Below are 23,795 nucleotides of genomic sequence, written 5' to 3' on the forward strand. Positions count from 1 at the left end.
TGGATGGGCCAGCTGGCCTCCTCTTGTCTGTCCCCATCAGGGTCTGATCTTCTCATGCTGTGTGAGTGAGTTAGTATTTTATTGTTTTAATTATTGGGAACACAAACCACTAGATTGACTTCACATTAATCTCTGTACATGAGCAGCTACTGACATCTTAAAAAATCATAAAAAAACTTCTCTCTGTCAGCCTGAGTCCAAAATGACACCAAAAGTCACCTCCCCTACAACACCACCTCCTTCTTTTAAACAACAACCACCAAAGAAATCACAGCTGTTTCTAAACCACTCCCCCTAATAATCTTAATCACACCCCTAACAACGATACCCCCTAGCACTCACAGCCCCGCAGCTCTGTGCAGATCCAGAAAGTGAAACTCGGAGATCAGTTTCGTTTCACTTGAAACAGCCTCATAGCAGCTCCGTCTCTACTGCTCCTCTCTGTGCAGTTTTTACTTGTCAGAAAAATGGCAGAAGGCAATATTTCAGTTTCTCAGGACCAGTTCAGTTGCTCAGTGTGTCTGGATTTGCTGAAGGATCCAGTGACTCTGCTCTGTGGACACAGTTACTGTATGGGCTGTATTAATAACTGCTGGGATCAGGAATATCAGACTGGGATCTACAGGTGCCCCCAGTGTAGACAGACCTTCACCCCAAGACCTGATCTTCACAGAAACACCATCCTGGCTGAAGTGGTGGAGAAACTGAAGGAGAAAGAACTCAGTGGTCCTCCTCCTGCTCGCAGTCCTGCTGGCCCTGGAAATTTACTGTGTAATGTCTGCACTGGGAGAAAGAGGGGAGCTGTGAAATCCTGTCTGGTGTGTCTGGCCTCTTACTGTCAGACTCACCTCCAGCCTCACTATGAAGCTGTTCCATTGAAGAGACACAAGCTGGCTGATGCCACAGGGCAACCACGGGAGAAGATCTGCTCCACTCATCACAAACTGCTGGAGTTCTATTGCCGTACTGACCAGAAGTGTGTTTGTTATGCTTGTGTAATGGATGAACACAGAGACCATGATACTGTCTCAGCTGCAGCAGTAAGGACTGAGAAACAGGTGAGGACTTTCAGTCTGTATTTATTTTCTAGTACAAGATGTAAAATTGATATTTAGGATATCTCGGGCTCTAACTGATCTCTGGACTGTATTTACTGTTTCTGTAATGCTATATCTCTCCACTGGTGAGTCCTGCTCATGTACTCAGCTGTGATCCACACTGGTTGTGTCTCTGAACTGTCTCCTGTTCTTCTGTCTGTTGTTCATTATCTCCTCCTCCTCCAAACATGTTAAGTGATTATCAAAGACTGGTATGTATTTAGCCAAGATACTAGTTTTGAAACCATTTCAAATTTTGCAAGTTGCCACATATTTACTTCTGTAGAGAAAACCGGTTCAGGGACGCCAAATATGTAATCATAGTGGCTCTCTGAAGGCACCAGTTCTGTAGGGTTTGGGCATTTACTGTGACAATTATTAATTGTAGCAGTAAATCACAAAGTTGATTCTTTTGATGGCTTTAGAATCCAACCATGCGACATAACTCAAACAACGCGCACACACAGGTACTAATACACGAGGATACATTTATTAATACATAGAATATGCATATAAACAACAGATCTTAGCGAGAGGGTTATCAGAATACAAAAGGTATATATTCAATCAGTTACAAAGTGTTACACATATCAAGAGGACATACGTTCAGTATATCATTCATTAAGACCGTTTCGTAAAGTGAACTTGGTTACAACTTCTACATTAGATACTCAAACAAGTACATAACTCTTAGGAATTAAATTGATATCAACTGGTTGGGATAACAATTGAATTCTCGAGCTGTAATGCATTGAAGTTGAATACTCATCCAATCTTTGGGGATTCAGATCTCCTGCGGGCACAAAGAAACAGTTGCAGGCTGTTGCTGTCCAATCCGCGCTCTCTGGCTCCGTGCCAGGCTGTGCTGTGCGGCTTGCGACGGTGCGCTGCTGATGCTCACCGTTGGCTTTAACTAGCAAAGTTTGTGCACAGGAGAAAAGATGACTGTGGGTCCCAGCAAGTCAGGAAGAGGACCGGTTCGTTCCTGATGAAGAGCTAGTTCTGAATAGTAATTCAGCTGTCCACAGTTCCGACCTGTTCAAGAGGCCTGCTGCTGGTTACTCTCTGGCAACCTCAACTCTAGACTCTTAGAACAAAGGAAAGTTCTGGCACTCGGACACACTGGCCGTTCCGTGGTTGTCCGGGCTGAGTCTCAGGATGGTCAGGAGGCGCGCTGCGAGAATGTCCTGCCCTTGGGATTCTCCTTTGAATTCCCTTTAGAATTGTTGAATCTGAATCTGAATCTGAATCTGAATCTGAATCTCCCAGGCTCTCTGTGTTGCCTGTTTTTACCTGGAGGAACTTCAGCTCATTGATTGGCTGAAAGTTCCATGGGCATCAGAGTCCCACGTGGGTTACTCGGCCCTACCAGTCCCTGATTGGTTGATCAAGGTGAGATATGAGTCACTTAGTCCTGACACTTAGTAATGCAGTCCAGATGTCCAACTCGCACTCCCTAGACAGATAGGCGCCAATGGATAACCATTGATCATGATAGCCAGGCTTAGCTAAGTGCATCCCCCTTTGGGAGCTGTCCTTATCAAAAGAAAACATCTTGCATGAATGGTTTCTCTGTGGCTGCACCACAGAGATGAACAGAGAAATGGGGCCTCATTTGGGAAGCTCAGAAACACTTAATTCTGCCTTATTATTAAGCCTCGCCGCTACACTTCTGTTATGTTTCCAGTCAAAACTGAGCTTATGATTTTATTTACAAAGAAAAGAGTGAGTAAAAAATTGTGTTCAAATGACACTTTATTTTGCAAACATCACAAATTCAACTAGCCTTTCAGATAAAATGAACAGTCCCATTTGTGTGTGTTTGTGTGTGTGTGTGTTCACGCACATGAGTGCAGCGGGTGGTAATGATGGCTTGTTTTTGTGGTATACGATGCTGGTTTTTACATCCCTTGGGACACAGAGCTGTCTGTTCTTCCGTCGGGGGCAGCTGCTGGGGAGGTAGCCCAGATCTTTATGCCATATTTGCCTGGTTTACTCGGCATGTATTGTTGGGAAGGACAGTTGTAACAAGTTCAAGTGATGAATTAGTAGAATCCTATGATGACGAGAGAGAGTAGAGGCAGAAACAACACAGGTGTCCAATCTGAATCGACAGGCGAGTTCATGGTCAAGAGCAAAGGTAAGTTCAAAAAGCTGAAAGTAGTCGTACAAGAGAGGTTTCCAGAAAAGGAGCGAGGTAGGAGCTCGCTAGGAGAGAAGTCAATAGCGCGCAGTGAATAGCCAGTTTAGAGGGTTTAAATAGAGCTGAGTGCAGAACGGTACAGCGGGTGGTGATGGTTTAACACATGCAGCGACGGTGGTGCTTGTTGTGATTAGTCTGCTGCTGGAACTGGTCTGTGGTTTGTGGATCGATCTCTGATGACTGGTGGTCATGACAACAGCGACCTCTCAGGGGGACCAGGTGCTCATCCACAGTGACTTCCGGGCCGAGACTGTAGATTAGTGGCAGGCGCTTGTCCCAGACATCTCCAGTGCAGCGAATTCGTCTTGTTGACATCGGGCAGGTCTTGTGTCCCGCTTGTCAAAGCAAATGGCTCCTGAGAGAATATGAAAGGATTGACACATTAGCCTAAAATATGGCCCAACCAGACTCGGCATGCCAAAAGGTGGTGGTGGCCTCATTCCTTGATCTGTATACGCCAGACAGAATCAACAGACCCACGTATGCTTGAGAGTCTATTCAGTCCACCTCCCTCCAGCTATCGCTATCCACAAGTCTCCCCTCCAGGTTTGTCACATATAGGGCTGTCCTTTCAATAGCCCTTGGCAGAAACAATTTAAAGCTGGACTTTATATCTTCAACACGGGACACGGTATACATCTTGGCCCCGGGGCCATCCTGAAACTTGCAGCCACTGGGCTCATCAGCACTGCTGAAATCCCTTGTTGTGAGGAGCAGAGAGCAGTTAGGACACAGTATTGAGCTGTAAGAATGAAAAGCGAAGTCTCTAGATTGCGTTTCAGATATAATTTCTGTGTTTTCACTTCACATACAGATGTGCAGACCCAGGTGCGAGGAGTAAAAGTCGAGCAGGAGGTGGAGACTCGTGGTCTGCTGCGCTGCACATGCTGCCGGTGTAGATTAGACACGAAACAGGAGTGTGTCAGACAGGACCAGGAAACAAAGCTCGTGTGGATAAGACATCAGAGATACAGAGTGTCAATTGTCATGGGTGACTCTAAGGGGCATCTCTGTGATGTGATTCTCTTACAGCAGAAATGCCCTGAATGTCTCTGTTTCTCCACAGAATCAGCTAGGGGTGACACAGACACAAACCCAGCAGAGACTCCAGAAGAGAGAGAAGGAGCTTCAGGAGCTGACACAGGCTGTGGAGTCACTCGGAGTGGGTATTGACCAGAGAAGTGGACGCATTGACACACATTTCCAAAGCTGAACACTGGACAGTACCCTTTGGAAACACAACATACTGCATAATGTAGTTTGAGAGTTTTCCTGTGTAATAATCTACTGTGTGTCTCCTCCCTCAGAGCTCTGCACACACAGCGGTACAGCACACTGACAGGATCTTTACTGAGCTGATCCGCTCCATTGAAAGAACACGCTCTGAGGTTACAGAGCTGATCAGAGCTCAAGAGAGGGCTGCTGTGAGTCAGGCTGAAGGACTTCTAGAGCGACTGGAGAAGGAGATCACTGAGCTGAAGAGGAGAGATGCTGAGCTGAACCAGCTCTCACACACAGAGGATCACATCCATTTCCTCCAGGTAACATCATTGCTCTGTGATTCTGCAGTACAGAAGGGTGTCTCTCACACAGAGCTGCTCCTGGCTTCTCCCAAGGATTGTGTGTTGTGTTTGACTGGAAACTCCTCTTTCTCTTCTCTTCTCTTCAGAATTTCCAGTCTGTCTGTGTCCCTCCTGGAGATGGACACTCACCCAGCATCCCTGTCCGTCCAGATTTCTCTCCTGAGGCAGTGAGGAGAGCTGTCTCTGGACTGAAAGAACGACTGGAGGACATCTGCAAGAAGGAATCAATAAAGATTTCCATGACAGGTTGGTGGTGAAACACACTGATGTCTTTCTGGATAGACTATGAATTTCTCTTATATTGTTAATGGATTTTCTGTTCAGTGATTGTATTTATCAGAGCAGCTTACCAGTCAATGATTCAAATTCTAGGTGAAATATCTTTAAAGTTTTAGTCTCACAAATCTTTATGACAGTAACTGTATTGTTATATTGTGCTGTATGTAGTTTAACAGGAATGTTTTAATAGGAGCGACAGTCCCTGTATAGTAGAACCATAGGTGTAACGAACAGTTCTTTCCGGACCTTATGCAGACGACACAATCCGAAGAAGTAGGAAACACTAGGAAAAAGTCATGCAGGGATACGGGGCTGAAAACAGGGGGGCGTGTCCAAAGTGCGCTGGTGCACGGGGAAGGTGTGGCCGAGGCAAACAATCCAAAAAACAATCCATAGAGGCAATCCAAAACACAAGAATAAGACCATTGGCAGGTGATCCATCCAAACAAAGAATTAAAACCAGAAACCGGGTCAGAACCGGCGGACAGGGAACAGGAACAAAGATTAAAACCTTAACGGGACCAGGCCCTTCCAGGTCCCGGACTCGCACGGTGCGGAAACCAGATACAGAGCCAGGATGAGCATCAGCGCCTGGCTTTTAAGGTGGGCTGGGAAAAGGGATCAGGTGCACACAATTAAGTCTAAAGTGAAAGGGCTGGAGCACCCTTAAGGAAAGAGGACTATAATCGTGAGAATAGGGGCCACAGTCTCAGTCCAGTAGATCGGTCCTGTTACAATAGGATCTACAGCCCAAGTGAAGCAGAATAGCTCTGTTATTCCTGTTAATCTGTTACTGCAGCCCTGATGAAACATTTCTCTGTGTGTCTCCCCAGTGACTGATGTCTACAGTCTGCTGACTCCAGAACCCGGGTCCAGAGCAGAGCTTTTACACTGTGAGTCTGTTTTCACAACAGCTCCCCCTTGAAATATACCTGGAGCTCAAACACACAGCAGGAACAGTGATACATAAACTGATACACACTCTGACACACACACTGGTTCACACTCTGATACTTGCTGATACACGTCTGAATTCAGAAAGTCAAGCTTGCAGACAGTCACTCTGTGTGGATCAGAGTCACACTGTGTAAGAAACACACAGATGGACAGAGACAGAAAATCCAGTGGGGGTCATTTTTTAAGAAAATGCACTTTATTACAACAATGTGTACAGCACACTTCTTACAAAAAATACAATTATAACAACAACACTTCAACAGAATTTAAATCGTCTCTAAGAGAGTGATTGTTCATTATCAAACTTTCCATTTCGCAAGTGGTCAGTGAGGCTGGTTCACACAATAAGAGCCCCTCCAAGCCTCCTGGGTGTTACCACTGGCTGCAGTCCTGGCTCTGAAACTGCGATTGTCCATTTCTCAACAGGAGCACTAAGGAACAGGTTTTCTGAGCTTTCTTCAGTCCCTGTACAGAGCTCTCTGTCCTGTCCAGTGCACTTTTCCGTGGAGAATCCCCACCAGGCTACCTAGTTAAATAGCTTCATCCTACATGCCTCCGTTATGCTTCGTGAGCTGGAGGTTCCAGCTGACGGATCGCTGTTCCACCCCACACGTCTGGTCGCTATTGATGATGTGGGGCAGGATGGTCCTCAGTCTGCTGGCTAGTAGCTTGGACAGGATTATTGACACCTCTCACTGTCTAGCTGATGTCCAGAGATCAGGCAGTGTGTCCAGTGAGCAGGACATCTCTGTATCTCAGTCAGTGATACTGGTCACTGTGGGTACAGGTCACTCAGTCAGTGATACTGGTTACTGTGGGAACAGGTCACTCAGACAATGTTACTGGTCACTGTTGGTAAAGGTCACTCATGCTGTGAGAGATCACACGACAATGAGAAGCATTTGACTGAGCATTGATCAGTTCTCAGTATCACTGCTGGTTCTTTATGAAATCACTGCTCACTGCTGTGGACAGACTGTGTTTCTTATCTTTCTCAATGGCTCAAGCACCGGACTCCAGGGTGTCCTGTGATGTGTCTGTGTGTCTTATTGCCTTGTGCTGCTCAGTCTTATTGAGTGAGACTCCAGTCTTACAGCCACTGCTGCTCACCCTCACTGACTCTGATCCACACTGGAGTGGAGACCGGGGATCCTGAAATGAACTGACTGCAGACTGTAGTATAAACTCTGGTATAATAACAGGTATGAAGCAATAACAGTCTTTAGTACAATAAAGATCTACTCTCTCTCTCTCTCTCTCTGCAGATCCTGTGAAGCGAGCTCCTATCCCTAAATCACGTATGTACACTGTGTGAAACTCTGCTGACAGACAGTACTGACTTTACTGACGTGTTATTACCAGTGAGCGACTGTGATTACAGTGTCTGTATCTTTGTGTCCCAGTGTGTGTCTGTGATTAACAGTGTCTGTATCTCTGTGTCCCAGTGTGTGACTGTGATTAACAGTGTCTGTATCTCTGTGTCCCAGTGTGTGACTGTGATTAACAGTATCTGTGTCTCTGTGTTCCAGTGTGAGACTGTGATTAACAGTGTCTGTATATCTGTGTTTCAGAATGGCAGTGGTTGTGCAGTGCTGCAGGTAGGTCTGTCTCTTCTTGAAGACAGAGGTGTTGTTTTAAGCCCTAGTGTCTGAGGTTATTGAGGTCTTGAGTCCAGAAGGTCTCTTTGGTGTGATATGATCTGTAAACAGAAGGAGATGTATTTCAATCTCATGTTTCTGTAACATCCTACATGTGGGCTGTGAAGATCAATCAAAGTTTCATGGTGGGAATTTCTATCTCCGTCCTGTGTTTCAATCTAATGGCCAGTATGAGTCTCTCCAGGACTGACAGTATAGAAAACTCATTTTCCCCGAAGGCCACGTGCTCTGGTCTCTGCTAACTCCTGAATGAGGGTCTACAGACTGAATGTGGCAGAACCAGTGACTGGAAAAACTGTGGAATATCAGGAGAATTCAGGAGCAGAGCCAGTCTCATAATAACAAGCTGTTCAAATCCTAAGGAGAAACACTGTTAAAGGTTGTGGAAAAAAGGATGGTATAATGACAGTATTCTTCCCCTGAAGTTTCACAGACACACAGCCTCTTGTGAGAGGCAGCAGTGGGACTCTGGTACAGGGGCTCCTCTGGGGCCTGTAGGCCTCTCTTTTGTCTGAGAAATGGCTGCTTCTCTTCACATGTCAACCAGGCTGATGGGTCAGCAAGAAGAAACAAATGAGAGTTTATATTTATAAAATCACCTTTTCTTCGTCTGTTTCCCTATTTCCTCTGACTGTGTTATCAGGATGTTCATACAAACACAGTACAGGCAGGATGGGCTTCTATATAGAGTACGTTCAGGCTGAGGGAATAATAAACATTATCAGGCAGATAAACGTTATTGCTAAACAGCTCATGTTGTTGCTTTTTGTGTTTAAAATCATGATACAGTCAGGATGTTGAACCTCTTTAACCCCCAGCTCCTCAAAGGTCATTTCCACCTGGAGTGTTTGTGGCCTGAACATCTTGCAATATCTTGGACAGTATAGCAAGTCCAGGCCTGGTTCAGGGTCTGAATTCAAGGAACCATCTTGACATCAAGTCTGAAACATCAGATTTATATATATTTTACTCAGTACACACTCTAGGAAGAAATATCCGCCACCCCGAAAAAACACATTTCATTTCTTCAAAAATGATTATTCAAATTATAGCACATGTAGATACCTATTGTTCCAGGCCGTGCCCAATATATGTCTATTATTTATATTGGATAGGCTCTTTTTTACAGCCTTTCTATTCTCCAGGAGTAAAAACATAAGAACTGAGAAGAATCTTTTTGATCTTCACTGGACTGACCAGCAGACAATAGAAGGAGAGTTTTTATTAATTATTAAGAGTTTGTATTTAAGTATTAAATATCAGGAGAGTATTAAGTCAGTGTTCATTGGTCATGCGAATAAAGCCTCTTGAATTGAATTGATCAAAACCCCCATTCACAATGAACATGTATAAGCCCCGCCCCCCGTCTCTCAGTGGTCAGAGCTCACTGATTGACAGCTGGTGTCTCCTATCAGAGAGGCAGACAGCTATGCGCGAACAGTCTGAAGTCAGTATGAGCGCCACAGTCACAAAAGTTTTTTTTTTATTAAACGAATAGAATTTACAAATACAACTACAACCAGAGGATCAGAAACAGGTACAAGAGAAAAAAAACACAACAGAAAAAAACATTTAACCACCAGAGGTAATGAAGTAAATTATGTGATCAAATTGTATTTTTTACATATATCATGTTTCCCTTGCTTTATTATTTCTCAATTATATATAGAATTTAAATAGTGTTTCAACATGCATGCGTTTCCTGTATAAAATAAAAATCAGCACTCACTTTTTTAGAAAACAAATAAAAACACTTTTCTTTTTAAACACTTCGAGTACCTCTGGCATTCATGAAAAATACATACACAAAAGCAGATAACTTACTCTTAAATTGTCTAAATTATTGAGTTTTTCAAGAACCAGAACTATAACAGTCCTTAATACATAACTACAACATTCCAAACTAACACTAAATAAACATTAGTATATACTGCTATAACAAATTAAACCAAACATAATCATTACCTGAGCAGTCACTGGGAGCGAATCTCCTTCCTGTCCACAGAGGCCCTCGCTCCCACAAAGTAGGCTCTCCTCCCCTCTCTTCTGGCAGCTTCAACCTTGGGCCACAGCTGATTCCTGGTGCTCCTGTCTGGGGCGGACAGGTCCTCTGCAAATCTCAGTTTGTTCTCATTCAAATACTCATTCCCCCTCGCCGCTGGCCACAGCATATCCCTCACCGTCCTCTTGGTGAACTGTATTATAATCATTCTAGGGCGCACTTGCCCAGACATGTTAGCTCTCCCGAGCCTGTGAACAGTGTTGATGGCCGATATCATGCCCTCCTGGTCCGGCAGGGTCCTTTTACAGATACTCTTCACTGTTGCAACAATGTCCTTATTTTTCTGTAGTCAAAAAAAGCAAAAAAATAACATTCAGGTCATGAAAAACTCAAAACAACTCCTCAGCCTCTAAACTTTACCTCCCACCTGAATGCCATCTTGAATGCTGCGCCTCTGTTTCACTCTGGGTTTCTGGATGTGTTATTTCTGGTTTAAATTGAATACTTTGGACATTTCTTCACATTTTCAAAGTAAGTGTGAAGGTTTTCTTATATTTAAGCAAGATTTTGGTTTTGTTATTATATTGTTTTTGTGTAAAAACGGGCATTATACAGTCGTCTTTGAATTCAGCACTGTTTTATTCTGCGTCATCAGGAAAATGGTCTTAGAGAAGATGAACGAGCTGCTAAACTGGGATTTGAAATAAACCGTTTTAACAGACAGGCGCATCTCCAGTACTCTTTCCACGTCCCCTCCAGCTGCTACACTTTTCTCTTTAGTTGCCATCGATATTTTGTAGTACCATATATATATACGATTGAGGTATCTTAGACTTCTCCTTTGAAGACCCAGCACTCCTAAATAAAGACATTTCACAGTATAATGGAGTTAAGTTGGAATGTAATCGGCAGGAGCCTGTTGTGATATTTGCTGTTTTATTCCCCAGCTGCTGTGACTCTGGACCCTGATACAGCTCACTGTGTTCTCAGCCTGTCTGAGGATGGGAAGAGAGTGAGACAGGGACAGGGGAAGAGTCTCTCTGACAATCCTCACAGATTTGATCACTGGTCCTGTGTCGTGAGCAGGGAGGCCTTCACCTCAGGGAGACACTACTGGGAGGTGGAGGTGAACGACTGGTGGACAATAGGAGTGACCAGAGAGTCTGCAGAGAGGCAAGGGGGGTTCAGCTTCTCTCCCCAGCAGGGTTACTGGTGTCTGAGCTCTTACCTCTCTGTTTTATCTGCTCTCACTGACCCTGTGACTCATCTTCCCCACAGTCTGCAGCCCAGAAAGCTGGGGGTGTGTGTGGATATTGAGGAGAGGAATGTCTCCTTTTACACAGTGGAGTCCAGAGCTCATCTCTATACTTTCACTGACATGGTCTTCACTCAGGGAGAGAAGATCTATCCTGTCTTCAGGACTGTGGATCGTAACAAAGACCTTGAGCTGCTGCCTGCTGTCAGTGTGGAGATTAAACCAGTCACTGACTCATGAACACAGGCTGACTCTCTCCCAGCTCTCTGTCCCACTGCTCATACTGGGAGATGGGTTTAACGGCGGGTAGTGAGATGATGTCAAAAATCTAATAGTAATTTTAGATGATGTCGATGTTGTGTCATGTTTAAACATGTTATATTACAGTAAAAGATTAAAACAGGAAAATAACATATACGAGAGAGGGAGATATTCCTCGCTACCAGCCTGCTGTACTCCTGACTTGTAAATATCTCTGGAAACCCTCTCGTGTTGTTTTTTTTTTTCGAATTTTGAGAAAATAAACTGAAATGAATTAAAAATGAAATCCTGTGTGAGTCTCTCCTGCACGTGCCGGTGACTGTAAAGCTGCCTGAACTGGGAGTCCAGCTGACGTCATCAGCCAGGCAGAATAGGCACTGTGATGCCATCAGAAAGTGGTGTAGCGGCGAGGCTTATTAATAAGAAAGAATTAAGTGTTCTGAGCTTCCCAAATGAGGCCCCATTTGGAGCCACAGAGAGACCATTAGTGCAGGGTGATTTAAGGTTTCCTCTGATAAGGGACAGCTCCCAAAGGGGGATGCACTTAGCTAAGCCTGGCTATCATGATCAATGGTCATCCATTGGCGCCTATCTGTCTAGGGAGTGCCAGTTGGACATCTGGACTGCATTACTAAGTGTCAGGACTAAGTGACTCATATCTCACCTTGATCAACCAATCAGGGACTGGTAGGGCTGAGTAACCCATGTGGGACTCTGATGCCCATGGAACTTTCAGCCAATCAATGAGCTGAAGTTCCTCCAGGTAAAAACAGGCAACACAGAGAGCCTGGGAGATTCAGATTCAACAAGATTCAGAAGGGGAGTTTCAGAGAGATTCAGTAAGATTCTGGAGAGGATTCTGTGGACTGTTCTAAAGGGAATTCAAAGGAGAATTCCAGGGCAGGACGGCCCAGGAGCAGAAGGCTCCCAAGGGCAGGACATTCTCGCAGCGCCCCTCCTGACCATCCTGAGACTCAGCCCGGACAACCACGGAACGGCCAGTGTGTCTGAGTGCCAGAACTTTCCTTTGTTCTAAGAGTCTAGAGTGGAGGTTGCCAGAGAGTAATCAGCAGCAGGCCTCGTGAACAGGTCGGAACTGTGGACAGCTGAATCACTATTCAGAACTAGTTCTTCATCAGGAACGAACCGGTCCTCTTCCTGACTTGCTGGGACCCACAGTCATCTTTTCTCCTGTGCACAAAATTTGCTAGTTAAAGCCAACAGTGAGCATCAGCAGCGCACCGTCGCAAGCCGCACAGCACAGCCTGGCACGGAGCCAGAGAGCGCGGATTGGACAGCAACAAGCCTGCAATTGTTTCTTTGTGCCCGCAGGAGATCTGAATCCCCAGAGATTGGATGAGTATTCAACTTCAATGCATTACAGCTCGAGAATTCAATTGTTATCCAAACCAGTTGATATCAATTTAATTCCTAAGAGTTATGTACTTGTTTGAGTATCTAATGTAGAAGTTGTAACCAAGTTAATTTATGAAACGGTCTTAATGAATGATATACTGAACGTATGTCCTCTTGATATATGTAACTCTTTGTAACTGATTGAATATATACCTTTTGTATTCTGATAACTCTCTCGATAAGATCTGTTAGGTTTATATGCATATTCTATGTATTAATAAATGTATCCTCGTGTATTAGTACCTGTGTGTGCGCGTTGTTTGAGTTATGTCGCATGGTTGGATTCTAAACCCATCAAAAGAATCAACTTTGTGATTTACTGCTACAATTAATAATTGTCTCAGTAAATGCCCAAACCCTACAGAACTGGTGCCTTCAGAGAGCCACTAACATTACATATTTGGCATCCCACGGCTACGGTTTTCCTACAGTGGCTAAGGGTGTTTATGGGAGTTGTAGTTTGTAAGATGTTTAGTTCCCAATAAATTGATATAATAGCCCAGTGAAAGCTCTGTTTACTTTCATATGAAAGCCCAAAACACTAAACTGAACCCAAGATTTTACATCTGTTTGGTGGCAGCGTCAAGTTTTTTTCTTCACGGACAGAAACTTGGGCTACTTGTCAGTCTTGTCTTCTGTCCTGGGCTATGGGCTATTTAATTATTTACTTTTTTCGATAGCCTGAAATTTCATTCAGATCTGTCCATGTAATGTCATACATTTTATTGCCCTTGTGTGTGTTTAACCCTTGTCGAATGGGTTGTAAATGTCTCTTCCTTGAGTACTGGCCAACACTGAAAAAAGGCTACAGGAGCTCTGTAAATGAAGATTTGTGTGTGCGCTACCCAACACACTTAGTTGCAGCAGTGTGGGTGTTTAAATGCTATTGGCTCATGAACAGCATCCCCCTATCCCAGTGCATTGCCTGTCTAATAGTGCCACATTCAATAAAACCAATAGAGAAAGAGATTCACAACGCAAAGCAGTGTCAATCTTCTGTGTAAAATATCGGTTTGTAAAACTCCGCTCTGAATCTGGACTGTAATTAACACTGTAAACATCCCGTTTGTATAAAAACAGGTGAGTGTAAATCTGCTTTGTTATTGTCGAGCTGTGTAAGAAGACAAGAAACATATATTTCCGGACCTTTAATTCAGTATGATGTGTTTAGTACTGCAGAGATCAATGACAATGTATGTATAGAAAAAAGGTGAGTGTGAATCTGGTACAGATGCAGCCATTCAAAATGAGCGGTAAAAACCCACGGTACAGTAACCTACCTGCAGGGCACCGGAGGGCACCGCGGTAAGTGATTGGTTGGCCAAAATGACTGACAGGGGCACTCGTGGTGCATTGGTTGGTAGTGAAAAGATTTAATCATTTAATGTCTTTACTGTGCACGTTTCAATCCGCTTAGTTTTGAATATTTATATGGAATTTTACCACTAAAGGGAAATTTTAGTAGCTGAGCATAAAAAGAAGAGGAGCATAATGCATCTGAAGGTCATAAACGATATTAATTTAGGAACATAAACATTACTGTATGTACATAAACTGTACTGTGTATGGCTGGTCTTGATAGTTTAAAGAAAAAATACACACCAGTCTTCCATTTCTCCCTTAACATTTTTAGCATGAAAGTTTTATGAAACAGTACCCAAACATGTGATTGCTGTATAGAATGAATTTTAATTTTTAAAAATTATTTAACACGAAAATTAAGCTGTTTACATCTTCCGCCTGAGAACAGTCACCCGTTGCTACCCAACGCAGAAACATAGCCACTAACTAGCAAAGAGAGGACATTAGCTAGCCAATATGATAAAGAAATAAATGATTATTTTGTTTGTTTCTTTTGCACATTTATTTGAACATTTCCATCGATTGTACAAGCACTTGGAAACTGTCCAATCCCTAGTTCATCAAGCATTTACCGGTCTGGCGCCGGTCTGTGTCTTTTAGGATATAATGCCAGAGAACTCTTGTTTTTATGTCCACTATAACTACGCTGGGCAAACGTTCCGAGGTCAAATTCTTCCAGCACGGGGGTACCTTTAAAGCGGAGACGACGGCATCGAAATTTTTTGGCGCGCCTTCTCTTTAAAGCCCTGGCCAAATATGAAGACGTACGTACAGTTATTATTCAAACGGAATTAAAAACTACACATCCCAGTTACCATGGTGGTGCTTGTGATCATTGCGTTTAACAAACGAAACAGGGCGAAAAATCAGTCACATGACTTTGGGGCAGAGTTTCGAAAGCTTAACCTATCAGCAACAAAGCGAAATTTACACGATAGGCTACCTCAAACTGTCAGTTACACGACTGTGTATGTCGCTTAAGCCACTCCTATTTGGCATTTTAGTTATGGAGGCAAGAAGACGCCCCCCCCCGGGTGTCTGATTTGCCGCCATCTTTAACTGTCCCGTGTCTGAATGGTAGTAGCTACGCGTACGAAATAAAGTTAATCCCAACGACAAAACATATATTTTTGTGGTAAGAGGGCGCAAAACATCAGTATTTACTGCTATTAATTACTGTACGATTTATAGTTGAAATCTGAGCCTAGATATAAAGTTAGATATAAAGTTAAAATCTCGACAAAGCAATGTAGGAAATACAGAGTAAATAAATCCTTTCTGACATCTAAAATCAGTTTCGATCAAGGTCTCTAAAACGAACAAGAAAAAGAGGATTTTCGGAGGGCAATTACACTGTGTTTATATAGAATAACTGATTTATGAGCAATCTAATTTCTTGTTCGTTTAAAACAGTGAAATGTCAGCTGCAAAAGATCGCACCAGAAACAGCACTCTCTCTGCCTGTCATAGACGTTCAGGAAAGGCTGAATGAAGTCATGTCAAGTACTATAATTCGGTGATCAATAATAACAGTTGTAGGACAGGATATAAGGAGGATAAGGATTTTGAAGTTGACTCGAAATCTGATAGGTAACCAGTGCAAGGACTTGAAAACAGGTGTAATGCATCCCTGATAGGATTCTTGCTGTCATATTCTGAACATATTGAAGATTGCTCAGTGTGGATTTAATTTCCCCAGTGAACAGGATGTGCATTTATTAATTCTAGAAAAAAAGCCTTTCTTGATTTCTCTAGTTCTTAGTTTCTCTAGTTCCCTTTAAAATAAACTATTATTCCACAATGCAGAGTATTACATGGCCAGTATTTACACATGATATTTGTGATTTAAAGAAATGAACACAAGCAGCTTTTGGAGATTTAAGTGTTGGCTGAGTTATTGCAAGATAAAAGACTAGAGATGTTGGCAAGAAGAAGATAATTTGGGGAAAGCTGAGGAATACACTTATAACAAGAACACTTCCTAATGGGAATAGGCATACTTTTGATGAAGATGATGAAGTTAACAGACTTTATGTTTACATAGATACTGAAATAAGGATTGTATTTTAGATTATGTGTAGTTGCTGGCATTGAACTGTGTGTTGGATGCAAATGAATTGAAGGAATGGGCAAACATAGCTGATGCGGATCCACAGAGCCAGCATATTAAGATGTTTATAATTAGAGGCAATTTGTTTAAATAACTAGGTATGGATACTGATGTGCAAGGGAGGTGGAAAGGCTGTTTCCTTAAGCCAGCACTATAAAATATTTTATTCTCAGTGAGATGCTGCCATTTCATAGTGGGTTTCTAACACTGTGTATAGTTCCATCCACACAGTGCCTTTACTTCCATCCATTTCTAATCTCTTTATCCAGTACAGAGGATTTGGAGCCTATCCCAGTAAGCAACAGACACAAGGCAGAAAACATCCTGGACATAGCGCCAGTCCATCACAGGACAGACAGACACAAACACACACACACCAGGGCCAGTTTTCCCATAAACCAATTAACTTACCAGTATGTTTTGGAGTGCGAGAGGGAGTCATATCACACATATGGAGAAAAACCATGTAACCCAGAGAGAACATGTAAACCCCACACACACAGGATGGCAGGAATTGAACCTAGGACCCCAGTGCTACAAGATAGCAATGCTAACCACTTCGCCACCATTATAAACGGATGGATATCTTAGTTATCTTTCTAGTTCACAGGTTTGCATGCATAATTTAATTTTGAAAGCCACTGAGACATCAGGTACTACTGTTGTATTTATGAAAAAGAAACAAAACAAAAAACATACTAACAACTGTGCCATCCTACTCCTTAGTTAATACATTTTATTATTCATAAACAGTTAACATTGTTAGCAAAATATTTTGACTTATATTTAACCCTATTTTTTCTTTAGTTTTGTATTTAACTTATTATATGATAGTCAGACTTAATGTATATTTGAACAATGAAAATATATTTTTACAAGATGCGGGGGAAAGTGCAACAGCTTATTACAGTGCTAAATTTAATATTATTGATTGCTAATAGTTTATGCTAACACCTAACAAATGTGTGATTGCGAAATGCTGTGGTGTTACTTTTACAAAGACGGTCATTGAAAAAAAGAATGTTGATCAGGGCAATACTTTGAGTTTACACTTACAGCTTGTCCAAGGTCATTCATTATTAATACTATTAGTAATATCTTCGTTAAAGACTTTGATGGCCACAGCTCAAACATGAGAGGTTGAGCTTTATTAGCTCCACCTTGCCGAAATTCCGGATACTATTATTTTGCTTGTCATATTATAGGAGAATTTACGGTAACTAGTGGTATTTACCGGTAACTTGCGGTAGACTGCGTACAGCGTACTGGAAAATAATGCGGTATCGCCCACGCATTTTGAATGGCTGCATCTGTATGTCCCCCAGCTCTGAGCCCATTGGGCCTGCTGGTGTGACCAGAGCTGCAGCGTCGCCATGCTGGTGGGGGTCAGTTCGGCTTTTCTGTTGGAATGAACAGGGGGGTTACATGATGGTGCTGTCTGTGGTCTGGCTGTCCTGCTGGTCTGGATGAGGGGTGCGTAGTGTGGTGCAGGTTCTTGTCCCATCCTGCTCTTGGTCCAGGTTGGAGGGTTGCACCGATTCTGAGTCTTGTTAGCTGGTATGGATGGGTTTGGGGGTGTTGATACCAGAGTGGTCCGGGGGGGGTGCAGGTGTCTCGGGGGCATTCTTGTTTTTCTGTGAGTTCAGGTTGATTCTGTTGGTTTTGCCACGAATCTCCCTCACGCAGGCAAGCGCTCCCGCATTCCTACGAGCTCTCCCCGTACCAAACGTGCACGTGTCAATCAGTCCTCTGCTTAAACCCTCATCTGCCCCCCGGTCATTGCTCACGATTGAGATTCTCTCCCGGAGCTTACCTACTAACTACGCCTTTGCCTTACTATGACTTCTCCCCTGGACCTCGACCCCGCTTTTCCGACTACCGCTTTAGCCACTCGATTTTGTACCTTCGCCTGTTTTACACTTTCTCGGATCCTGACCCCAGCCTGTCTCTTCGTTTACGCCTCTGCCTACCGACGCAACTTCTACGCCTTCCCGGACTCCGACCCCTGCCAGTCCCTCGACTATGCCTTCACCTGTCGATTCTGTGCCTATGCCTGTACTACGCCTTCCTGGACTCAGGCCCCTGCCTGTTTACTCCGACTACGCCTGCGTCTCGCGCCAACCCTACCAAGGGCACCGCATTGGATCCCTATCCTCAGCAGTCAGCCCCTGCGTGACAGGTTCTGAGTGTCTTGGTTACATCCGTTTGTGTGTATAGATAAAAATAACTATTGAAGAGCACCCCCACACCCCCCATCCGTCTCGGTGGAAGTTGCCATGTTCAAAAAATCCTAAAAAGATAATTAAAGTTGCACACAACAAAGCATGACTGTGAAAGGTCAGGAGGCCTGCCTAGTGAGCACAACACTTGATTACAGTCAAAAAAAACATTAAAAAATAAAGAAATGTTCCACAACTCAAAGCGAGGTTGTATAAGGTTAGGGGAAATATCTGGTGTAAAACACCTGGTTGCAGCACTGTGGCTGTTGTGCTTGAAGAGCTATTGACTCATGAATAGCACCCCCCAATCCCCATGTACCGCCTCTCTATGGTGCCATATTGAAAAACTAAAATTCTTATTAAAAAAATAAATAAAGGGGCCACAACCACAGAAAGGTTGTATAAGGTTAGGGGACCTGTGTGGTGTGTAAAACACTTGGTTTCAGCAGTGTGGTTGTTGTATTTGAAATGCTATTGAGCCATGAAGACTACCCACCTATCGCACTGTGTTACCTGTAGTGTTATCTTCAGAAAATCATAAAAAAATAAAGAAAGGGGCCACAGCCACAGCAAGGTTGTATGAGGTTCGGGGGCCTGTCTGGTGTGTAAAACACTTGGTTTCAGCAGTGTGGCTGCTGTATTTGAAATGCTATTGAGCCATGAAGTCGACCCACCTATGGCACTATATTATTACCTGTAGTGTTATCTTCAGAAAATCATTACAAAATAAAGAAAGGGGCCACAGCCACAGCAAGGTTGTACAAGGTTCGGGGGGCTGTCTGGTGTGTAAAACACTTGGTTTCAGCAGTGTGGGTGCTGTATTTGAAATGCTATTGAGCCATGAAGATGACCCTCCTATGGCACTATATTACCTGTAGTGTTATCTTCAGAAAATCATTACAAAATACAGAAAGGGGCCACAGCCACAGCAAGGTTATATAAAATTAGGGGGCCTGTCTGGTGTGTAAAACACTTGGTTTCAGCAGTGTGGGTGCTGTATTTGAAATGCTATTGAGTCATGAAGATGACCCACCTATCCCAGTGTATTACCTGTAGTGTTATCTTCAAAAAATCATAAAAAATTAAAGAAAGGGGCCACAGCCACAGCAAGGTTGTACGAGGTTCGGGGGCCTGTCTGGTGTGTAAAACACTTGGTTTCAGCAGTGTGGGTGCTGTATTTGAAATGCTATTTAGCCATGAAGATGACCCACCTATGGCACTATATTACCTGTAGTGTTATCTTCAGAAAATCATTACAAAATAAAGAAAGGGGCCACAGCCACAGCAAGGTTATATAAAGTTAGGGGGCCTGTCTGGTGTGTAAAACACTTGGTTTCAGCAGTGTGGGTGCTGTATTTGAAATGCTATTGAGCCATGAAGAAGACCCACCTACCCCAGTGTGTTACCTGTAGTGTTATCTTCAGAAAATCATAAAAAAAGAAAGGTTCCATAACCCAAAACAAAGCTGGGAATAGTCAGATGACCTGCTTAGTGTGCAAAACACTTACCTGCAGCATTGTGGGTGCTGTGGTTTAAATGCTATTGGTTTGTGAACAGAATACCCCTATCCCAGTGCATTGTGCCACATTAAATAAAAGCAAGAGAAAAAGAGATTCAGAACGCAAAGCTGTGTCAGTGTTCTGTGTAAAAAGTCGGTATGAACATCATGGGAGCTGTTTTTAATAAGCTGCTGAGTAAAGAATATTTTAATCTTCCTGCTGTCAGTAGTATTGCGAATATAGTTGACCCTTACCTGAATGAAAACAGGACGTAAAGGAAGGGTTTCAGAAATCAAACAAAGCTTTATTCCCGTTCTTACAGTCTGGGTAATGGGAGACCGCGCTGTTTTGCTTCCTATAGTCATATACGGGTTTTTCGCATGAAGCCGTATTGTACAGTATTTCTCGCTTTGTGAACGTAGTGTTATCTTCAGAAAATCATTACAAAATAAAGAAAGGGGCCACAGCCACAGCAAGGTTGTACAAGGTTCGAGGGGCTGTCTGGTGTGTAAAACACTTGGTTTCAGCAGTGTGGGTGCTGTATTTGAAATGCTATTGAGCCATGAAGATGACCCTCCTATGGCACTATATTACCTGTAGTGTTATCTTCAGAAAATCATTACAAAATACAGAAAGGGGCCACAGCCACAGCAAGGTTATATAAAATTAGGGGGCCTGTCTGGTGTGTAAAACACTTGGTTTCAGCAGTGTGGGTGCTGTATTTGAAATGCTATTGAGTCATGAAGATGACCCACCTATCCCAGTGTATTACCTGTAGTGTTATCTTCAAAAAATCATAAAAAATTAAAGAAAGGGGCCACAGCCACAGCAAGGTTGTACGAGGTTCGGGGGCCTGTCTGGTGTGTAAAACACTTGGTTTCAGCAGTGTGGGTGCTGTATTTGAAATGCTATTTAGCCATGAAGATGACCCACCTATGGCACTATATTACCTGTAGTGTTATCTTCAGAAAATCATTACAAAATAAAGAAAGGGGCCACAGCCACAGCAAGTTTATATAAAGTTAGGGGGCCTGTCTGGTGTGTAAAACACTTGGTTTCAGCAGTGTGGGTGCTGTATTTGAAATGCTATTGAGCCATGAAGAAGACCCACCTACCCCAGTGTGTTACCTGTAGTGTTATCTTCAGAAAATCATAAAAAAAGAAAGGTTCCATAACCCAAAACAAAGCTGGGAATAGTCAGATGACCTGCTTAGTGTGCAAAACACTTACCTGCAGCATTGTGGGTGCTGTGGTTTAAATGCTATTGGTTTGTGAACAGAATACCCCTATCCCAGTGCATTGTGCCACATTAAATAAAAGCAAGAGAAAAAGAGATTCAGAACGCAAAGCTGTGTCAGTGTTCTGTGTAAAAAGTCGGTATGAACATCATGGGAGCTGTTTTTAATAAGCTGCTGAGTAAAGAATATTTTAATCTTCCTGCTGTCAGTAGTATTGTGAATATAGTTGACCCTTACCTGAATGAAAACAGGACGTAAAGGAAGGGTTTCAGAAATCAAACAAAGCTTTATTCCCGTTCTTACAGTCTGGGTAATTGGAGACCGCGCTGTTTTGCTTCCTATGGTCATATACGAGTTTTTCGCATGAAGCCGTATTGAACAGTATTTCTCGCTTTGTGAACGTGTGCACACAGCGGTCCCCCGGGTTCCAGTTCGTGCGTAATTACGCATCGATGAAAAAACGGAGGTTTAAAAAAAGATAATTAGCTCACCGATAGTTTGATGTAAAGGCTGTGGAAATATCCACAAATCGTGGTCTTTAAAATGCTTTTGGTTTGAAGGCGTTCTGTGCTTCCATTGCGGAGATATGGACAAAAGAATATTCGTGCTTGGTCAAAAAAAATGTCATAAAAACGAAAAAGTAAAGGCTGAGAAATCATCCACAATGTATTTTATACACAAAGCAAGTGTTTTTGTAACTCTAAGAGATTTCGTGAAACCGCTACAGGCGTGCCAAAATCGTTTTCGAACTTCAAGCTAACTTTACCCCGGTGTTGGTCGTTTGTGTTTTCCGTTCAGACGCGAAATGCTGGAATGATCTCTCGGCTCCTCGGTTGTCATTTCTGCTCCGTAAAGGAATCACAGCACGTGTCGGCTTCCAGCACGGTGTGTCGGGGACACGATGCCGGGGGTCGGAGAGAGCGATGTCTTCCTCGTTAGTATAGGACCTGTCACCTGTCCCCACCTGTCACGCGGGAGACTGGGTACATCAGGACGCGCATTGAAGTGAAAGCAGGATGCGCTGCGACATGCACTGTGCAGATCTCCCCACACTAAGAGGTGAGTGGGTCTGTTCGATCACAGCGCTAGGCGAATCCCCAATCCCCTTTTGTGCGTGGCGACAAAAGAAGCCTGTTTCCGCCCGGTTTCAAACCAGGGACTTTTCGCGTGTGAGGCGAATGTGATAACCACTACACTACGGAAACAGTAGCGGCCTAGTGCTGAGCTTCGCCAATGCGATTCAACTGCTTCCAGTGCCTTTATTGGAGTGCGCTGATGGACCGTGCTCTCTCTCTCCAGAGACCAGCACGCCTATCATGGACGGAGCAGGAAAGGCGGCGCCACATTCTAAAGCCCTCTCTACGCAATCGACGAAATCGGGCTACTGAAGTGGAGAAAATCGCCTCTCCAGAAAGTGCAAATATCATCTTGGAGACTATAAATCCTATTGCCGAAGGTCAGCCCTGTCTACCAGAGTAACCCTCCCACAGCGATGATCAGCTCGTCTCACACGCGAGAAGTTTCGGTTGGAAACAAGCGCCCCCTCTTCTCGCACGTTTTGCACGTTCGAGTAGTTTTAATGCGGCTCCTTCGTACACGGTGCTGATCTTTTGGAAAGCAGGAGGCAAAACTGACACGTAAAAACCAGGAATCTTAACTGCTAGAGCGAATGGGAGGGCGCCACCCCGCTGTTCTGGGCATCATGCAAGCAAACTACATAAATATGAGAAAACACGCAAGAGAGTTGTCACTCAGAATGTCGAAGGGTCGATGTATACTGGGGCTCAGTTGAAATGCAACGTCAGGACTTTTCCGAATTATGTCACACGAAGAGAGCACAGCCTTTTCCGCCCTGCCACGTGTGTATTGGTAACTCGCCGTGATCGTATAGGGGTCAGTACTTTGCGTTGTGGCCGTCCTGATGTACCCCGGTCTCCCGCGTGACAGGTGGGGATACTCGCCACTATACTAACGAGGAAGACATCGCTCTCTGCTTAGTGTGCAAAACACTTACTTGCAGCATTGTGGGTGCTGTGGTTTAAATGCTATTGGTTTGTGAACAGAATACCCCTATCCCAGTGCATTGTGCAACATTAAATAAACGCACGAGAAAAAGAGATTCAGAACGCAAAGCTGTGTCAGGTTCTGTGTAAAAAATCAGTTTGAACATCACGGGAGCTGTTTTTAATAAGCTGCTGAGTAAAGAATATTGTAGCATTTACAGGTTCTTTTCAGAACAAAGGACGAGTGGAGACGCGATTAACAAACAAGCATTAGCTTTATTCGTTAACAACCACACAAAACCAAACACAGGATCTACACGCACATGAGGAGACTGACGGAACACGTACACATCGTTAAGGTGGTAATTACCTAACAACACACTATACTTTTACAGGACATTATTTACACAGGTAGGGTCAGCCGCTGGTCATCGTGCTGACCCTCAGACTCTCCCCGGCTACCACTCCCAGCATGCCCAGCGGTACTACGAGCGCCTGGGGGCGCTTCCTCCTCACCACCAGGCGAGGGTGTTACAATATGGACTCCCAGGAGGCTCCCATACCTCGGATTCTTGCGTTCTTATCAGAACATACTGATGCGCAAACATATTCATTACCATATTTCAAAGCATTGGAATAATATATGTCGTACA

At 43.7% G+C, this 23,795-nt stretch overlaps 1 protein-coding gene across 6 annotated transcripts; it reads left to right on the top strand.

The window, feature by feature from the left end:
• The first annotated feature begins 422 nt into the window (after positions 1–422).
• Positions 423–11,581, top strand: LOC148638000 (E3 ubiquitin-protein ligase TRIM39-like). Of its 6 annotated transcripts, XM_088623407.1 has the most exons (8): positions 423–1,058; positions 4,367–4,462; positions 4,608–4,841; positions 4,970–5,129; positions 5,996–6,055; positions 7,385–7,417; positions 7,691–7,717; positions 10,727–11,581. In XM_088623407.1, the coding sequence occupies exons 1-8, from the start codon at positions 468–470 to the stop codon at positions 11,272–11,274; spliced, it is 1,749 nt and encodes a 582-aa protein (XP_088479533.1). In that variant the 5' UTR covers positions 423–467; the 3' UTR covers positions 11,275–11,581. The 6 variants fall into 6 exon arrangements, with proteins under 6 accessions (XP_088479533.1, XP_088479534.1, XP_088479535.1 ...); XM_088623408.1 differs by lacking the exon at positions 7,691–7,717; XM_088623409.1 differs by lacking the exon at positions 5,996–6,055.
• Positions 11,582–23,795: the final 12,214 nt, after the last annotated feature.

This window comes from Lepisosteus platostomus, unplaced genomic scaffold (assembly GCF_059453375.1).
Source record: "Lepisosteus platostomus isolate fLepPlt1 unplaced genomic scaffold, fLepPlt1.hap1 Scaffold_100_H1, whole genome shotgun sequence".
Taxonomy (NCBI): domain Eukaryota; kingdom Metazoa; phylum Chordata; class Actinopteri; order Semionotiformes; family Lepisosteidae; genus Lepisosteus; species Lepisosteus platostomus.